The sequence below is a fragment of the Lampetra fluviatilis genome, chromosome 44 (genome assembly GCF_964198595.1).
Source record: "Lampetra fluviatilis chromosome 44, kcLamFluv1.1, whole genome shotgun sequence".
NCBI lineage: Eukaryota > Metazoa > Chordata > Hyperoartia > Petromyzontiformes > Petromyzontidae > Lampetra > Lampetra fluviatilis.
In genome coordinates this window covers 6,351,816-6,358,086 of record NC_136318.1, presented here as the reverse complement: position 1 = coordinate 6,358,086, position 6,271 = coordinate 6,351,816, and the positions used below count along the sequence as shown (strand labels likewise).

Below are 6,271 nucleotides of genomic sequence, written 5' to 3'. Positions count from 1 at the left end.
TCCTCTCCTATCCCCGCCCATACCCCCTCCAATCCCCCCCCTCCTCTCCCCGCCTCCCCCTAGCCCCGCCCCCCTCCTTTCCCCGCCTCCCCCTAGCCCCGCCCCCCTCCTCTCCCCGCCTCCCCCTAGCCCCTCCCTCCTATCCCCCCTCTACCTCCTCTCCTATCCCCGCCCATTCCCCCTCCAATCCCTCCCCCTCCTCTCCCCGGCTCCCCCTATCCCCGCCCCCCTATCCCCTCCCACCCCCTACTAGCCCCGCCCCCCCACCACCCACCCTCCCTCCTCTTCCCGCCTCCCCGGGTCCCGCGGGCTTCGCGGCGGGCGGCGAGACCAGGCCTCGCTCCCTGGGCGGCCGACGCAAGGCGAAAAAGAAAGGGCCCCATCGCCACCACTACCACCAACAACAACAACCACCGCCACCACAACAACAACAATCACAACAACAGCAGCAGCAGCAGCATCGTCGACATCTTCACGGCGCGCTCGCCATGGAAGTTACGGGAAGGAGACGGAAACGAAAGTCACCCAGTTCCAAACTTCGCAAAAGCAATGGTAAAATGTTACACAGACGACGGCGGCGGTGGGGATGGTTTAAGCCTTTAAGGGAACGTTAAACCACTAAGTAATTACACACACGGGGACTAACTTACCTCTTCGTACACCTTGAACCGAGTTGACGTTCGCTCGGCGATTTGTTGAATCGTCGCAAAGGGAAAGTTTGGTCGTGGATAGTTTGTTTTGATGGTGATGATAGTGATTGTGATGATTGTGGTGGTGATGATGAGACTAGTCGAGAAGCGGTAGTGGCGCTAGAGGATCACGACATCGCTAATCCCACAGGCCATCTCACCCTCGCAACCAATAGACGTTAACAACGTGTTGTTGCTAACGAGATAGATAGAGAGAGATAATTTAAAAAACCCAAACGAGACGTGTTTTATTCTATAACGCCAAATAAACAATGCGTTTGTGTGTTTGTATTGAATGTGTGGGTACAGTGCAAGATGTAGTGTACAGTGCGGACGACGGGCATTGCTTGTGTAAACGATTTGTGTTTGGGTGGCTGCGTGCAATGTTTGAGGGATGGTGGTTGTGGTGGTGGTGGTGTTGTTGTTACGACTAGTGTGTGAGATCCATTGTTGTTGTTGTTGTAAAGGTGAACTTTTATTCCCCGTGTGCTTGTTCTGCCTGCTGCAAACCCATCTTTAGTTTCTTGGGTGTACCTTGGTCAACCCAGATGGTTTAACCCGTATTCCTGTACAGGGAAATATATATATAACATTGTCTGCTTGTGTTTCTCCCTTGTGATGACGGGATTTTGTAGGATGAACGTTGCGATTTGTAAGGGCACGGGGTGACCAAGAAGGTCTGAATTGGTCTGTTATAAGGTAGACACTGCTAAGGGGTTGACAGGTATGAGTGTGTGTGTGGGGGGGGTTTTGGCTGTGCCCCATGCCTTTGTTGTTGATGATGGCTTTTGTGTGTGTGGAGTGTTTTTTTAACAGTGGTAATTGTGTATCTCCCCACCCCACCCCTGTAAGATATTCTCTTTCAACATCAACCATTTTACCACCATCGGAGTCGTCGCGTTTAAGAAGAACAAACTGTAATTCGGTGCCAATGTGTAAAAATCAGTAATCTCCCTGATCAAATGGAGCATCTGAGACGGTGGTAAATTTACGGTTTACAGCCCTAAGCCAAGTGGTGATATTTCCTCATTTCCTCTTGATATTAACTACTCTGAGTCAAACGTTGAACTTGAGCGTGGATAATAATCTGCGATGATTCCTGTCAAATGCACTCCATAGGTTAGTCGGCTCAGACTTGAATCACACAGCCTCCGTTTGTACAAGATTACTACTCCCAACTTTAATGCTTGCCATGTGGCCTATAGTGGGGCAGTACCGTGAGCAGGTTTCAGACCTATACCTGCATGTATACGCAAACATTTCATTGCTCTAACTTGATGTGCCTTTCTTTTCTCGGGCAATTGCCAATTTCTCCCACGTGCGAGGAATTGGGAGTCGGGCAGCTTTAAGCAGAAACTCTAATGAAACAGTCTATAAAGCCTCGATTGATGTGTTTTTTCTTTGGCTGGGTATACAAAGGCCTACGGTATATGTGACGCGTGCATTCTTGTTCGTTCCCCTCCCCGTTTCAGCGTTTGCCGAGGAGAACAGCGCTGCCAGCGACTTGGAGTACCCAATGCAGCAGGAGAAGCACGTGGCAGTGGATAGCGAGGCTTCGCGATGTCTTGCACTAGACGAGGCGATGGCCAATGGTTCTGGACGTGTTCACGGTGAGCCGCTTGTGTAATGTCTTAACAACACCCGAAAGGTGTGCTCCAGTGTGTTTGTTTCAGCCTTTACGGGTGTTCCCCCGTGTTGGTGGGTCTTCCCATAATTTACAGAAAGCGTTGGAAATTCAACGCTTGAGCCAACTCCAGGGAAATGTGCCTCTGAGGTGGCAAGTGTTGAATCGAGATGAGTGGCCACACCACTTTGTGGCGCAACGGTGGCTAGATGTCAACTACCTTGCCTGGTACACAGGAGGTTGTGGGTTAGATCCCAACCCTGATGCCTGCTGTATATTTGGAGTCAGCGTGTGTCTCTCTCCCCGTGATCGCGTGTATTTTTCTCTGGGTCCACTGGTTTATCCCTCCATATTTAGAAACATGCTTTTAAAGTATTTGGCTGCTATACATTTCCACGTGATGATAAGCTTCTTCGTTGAGCTGTCATTTGTGGCCAGCTCGCTTCTGAAAAAAAACAAAAAATAGTTTAAAGCTTCGTTTTTTTATATGCAAGTGTCCACTGTTCTGGGAACGTTTGCCATAGCTTCAGCAGCTGAGCGAATATATGTTGGCCATTATTATTGTATTAGGGAGTTAAAATCAATCCCTGAGTCTTAAAATTTCCAAACCTCAATAGTTATCTCCATAATGTGTTTGTGCTTGCCAAGTATTTCCAGTTTGAGTACGCCAAGTCTACCCTTGTTTGTGCTTCCACTTGTGCATTTTATTTTGTGTTATACAAGATGTAAGTCATGTCACACTTATGCGTTCTCCTTTAATACATCATTCTTCATAAGACCAACGCAGGCTCTTAGTAATTTCACTGTCTAAGGCTGACTTTTAAGGAAAGCTGACTTTTGTATATCATACAAACGTTACTGTGAGTGAGTAAGTGCTGTGCTTTTATCCTCCAATGAAAGGCTGCAAAAATACCTCAACTTGGTCTCATGGTGGTTTGCACGTGAGTGTATGTTGATCTTTCATAATGTAATCAGGCCTGATCTAGAACTGTCGCAAATGAGGCTGTTGTGTTCAGTCGAAACACAATCCAGTGTTGCCACATTCTGGTTTCACAGGCACTCCCTACCCATTCGTATAACATAAATGATTTTATGACAAAAATACCAAAACCCTTTTAACAGTTATAATCTCCTTAAATATAAAAGAGGCATGGAAAGAGTCTAGTTTTAATAAACGTGTTCTATTACTGTCAATTCAAGTTAATATATGCTGCAGATAGTATTAAAGAGAAACTAATTTGTATCGTATATTGTACTCGTGCTGACTGGTTTGGAGTACTATTGTATTCTGAATCATGAAATCTATGGTTAACATTGATTACAGCATACTTTAACAGCGTATTCCGTGTCTTTGTCAGTGTATTATGTGGCTTTGTCATTAAACACTGATTTCTTGTCTTGAATGAGGTACTGTAATAATGCACACTGTATAAGATTTACACATTCTCCATTAAGACTTTGTGAATGGTAACATATTATCATTTTAATACAGCCTATGCAACAACAAAAACAAAGTGGAAATAGAAAAATGTTTGTTTAGTTTTTCCTTCAGGTGACGGCACAGAGGAAGGCAGCATCAACAATGGAAACAGCCACCAACGCACCATTTCCAGTCAACCTTCTGCCCACCCTTCGAAGGCTGATGCCAGCCGACAACAGAGCAGGGCTGATCAAGACTTGACTGCCATGTCTGGAATTCCTGCTCAGCCGAATCCAAATGACATCAAAACAGAGCCCGAAGAGGACAATCAATCTGCCGTGCTTTGGGAAAACCCAGAAGACAACAATGGCCTTCATTTGTCCACAACAGATGATGTTGAATTTCATCAGTTGTCTATGCTAGAATCTTTGGCAGGCCACTGGAATGATGATGGCAGCAGGAACCAGCACCTAATACCACAGTCCTTCACCAACAGCTCCACCGGCATCGCATCCAGTCCCCGAGAGAACTCGGACAGAGGTGAGCACCACTGCAGTCAATGCATACGGTGGCTAGGAGATGTTAATTACCTCGCCTGGTATACAGGAGGTCGTGGGTTCGATCCTGACCACGACGCTATGTGTGTATTTGGATTTTGCGTGTTCTCCCCGTGGTTGCGTGGATTTTTCTCCGGGTTCTCCGGTTTTTACCTCCACATTTAGAAACATGCGTCTTAAGTATTTGTTGCTCTAAATTTGTACGCGATAAGCCACTTGGTTGAGTTGTAATTTTTCTCCAGGTCGCTTCTGAAAAGGAGCTGTATAGCTGTGGGCCTTATCTAGTTAGAAAAAAATTCTAGTTTGGTTTAAAACTTACAAATGAATAAATCAAAACGGGCGCTTTTAGTGTTTTGTCGAAAAAATTGCATGCTCCGTTTTCGCTATAATTCTGCCACAGCAAAAATTAAGCCAATATTCACGGGAGGAAAGAGACTAGATGAACGAAATTTCATGCATTGGCACTGTACCCTGAAAATTCACATTGTCAATTTCACTGCCACTTTTTCCCCACGTTGATGTAGAGGACAGTACCAAAGACATCACGAGGAACTCACCTAAAACAGAATGAGCCATGAAATCAGAACCTTCGTCAGCTATGTGAAACAAAAAATACGCAAGCAGGATATGTCACGTGACTCGGATAGCCTTTGCTTATTTACCGAGTCAAAACCGAACTTGGCACTGTGGTGGGCACTTACCACGGCCACTTTTTATCCGAGTATAAAAAGCGACGAGATGTGGCCCATGCACTTCTGTAGCAGATGCGCTTTGTTGACATGTTCTGTCGTGACGGCATAGCCAGTGATAAGCAACGTGATGTGTTGTACTTGTGATATTCAATATCGGTGAAACTGCCATGCACCTTTGAGTTTTTGACATTTCTGCCTTCAGACATTTTATATATCCTTTTTAATACATTGCCACAGTGAATACTCTGTTCGGGCTGCAGGAAATTATGACGCACACAGCCTAAATTTGGGGCTAGAAGAGAGTGCGTTGCCTGTTTTGTAGCAGGTAGCATTAAATACAGAACGCTTGGCCACAGTAGAGCAGATAGACAACAGACAGTAAACACCGCAGACAGATGCATATTACTTGTAGACATCTTTGTTCAAACGCCTTCAACAAAACTAATCGTCTCTTGAATATGAAAAATATGATAATATGACCACAAACAGCCATTTGCATACAAATGAAAACTGGATTTCCAACCAAGACGTGGTTTGAAAAACTAAAATCTCCAGGATGCGCAGCGTGGCTTGAAACACAGATAAATGGATTCTTCGTGAGGAAAGCACCCTTGTAGCAATGTTGGTGTGTAGATGCTGTGCATTGTAACGTTCCGAGGTCTGGTATGCAGGAGGTCGTGGTTTTCGATCCTGACCCTGACGCCTTTATATTTGGAGTTAGAATGTCTCCCCCGTGGTCACGTGGATTTTCTCTGGGTCCTCCAGGTTTTCCCTCTGCAATTAGAAACATACTTTTCGAGTATTTGACTGCTATACATTTTGACATGTAAGCCACTTCGTTGTGCTATCATTTGTGGCCAGGTCGCTTCTGAAAAAGATCTATGTTGCTCAAGTGGACCTTACCTGGAAATATATAAATAGTTTAGTTTACATACTTTTAAGTGCATGTGGTTTGTCTGCTTCTGCAGGACTTGTCATGTTTATTATCCCTGTCTCCACAGAGGCTGTGTGCGATACGCATGACCTCAGCATGCACCGGTGTAAATGTTCATGTGAGCCTCTCCTGCACTCCATTCTGCATGAACTGAAGAGCATCCGTGAACTCATGCAGTCACAGACAGGTGTGTGCTTCCTTGCTGGATTATGCTTGGTTCATAATACATCACCGTACATGTGCCTTAATGGCTAGACGGCGCAGTTTAGATTAAGCTCTCAAAACTCACGGGGCTTTAAAGGGGGGGAGGGGTCATCACCATTGTGGGGGACATTAATGGTGGTCATCGTTTTGG

General features: G+C 45.6%; 1 protein-coding gene across 1 annotated transcript in view; it reads left to right on the top strand.

Annotated features, from left to right (window-relative positions):
* The first annotated feature begins 242 nt into the window (after positions 1-242).
* BEND7 (BEN domain containing 7) overlaps positions 243-6,271 on the top strand; it is a 32,995-nt gene continuing 26,966 nt past the window's right edge. Inside the window, exons 1-4 of the mRNA XM_078876622.1 lie at positions 243-552; positions 2,162-2,299; positions 3,866-4,273; positions 5,984-6,103. Of these exons, the coding sequence (XP_078732748.1) occupies positions 489-552; positions 2,162-2,299; positions 3,866-4,273; positions 5,984-6,103 (730 nt within the window). The 5' untranslated portion in view covers positions 243-488. The remainder of the gene's footprint in view (positions 553-2,161; positions 2,300-3,865; positions 4,274-5,983; positions 6,104-6,271) is intronic.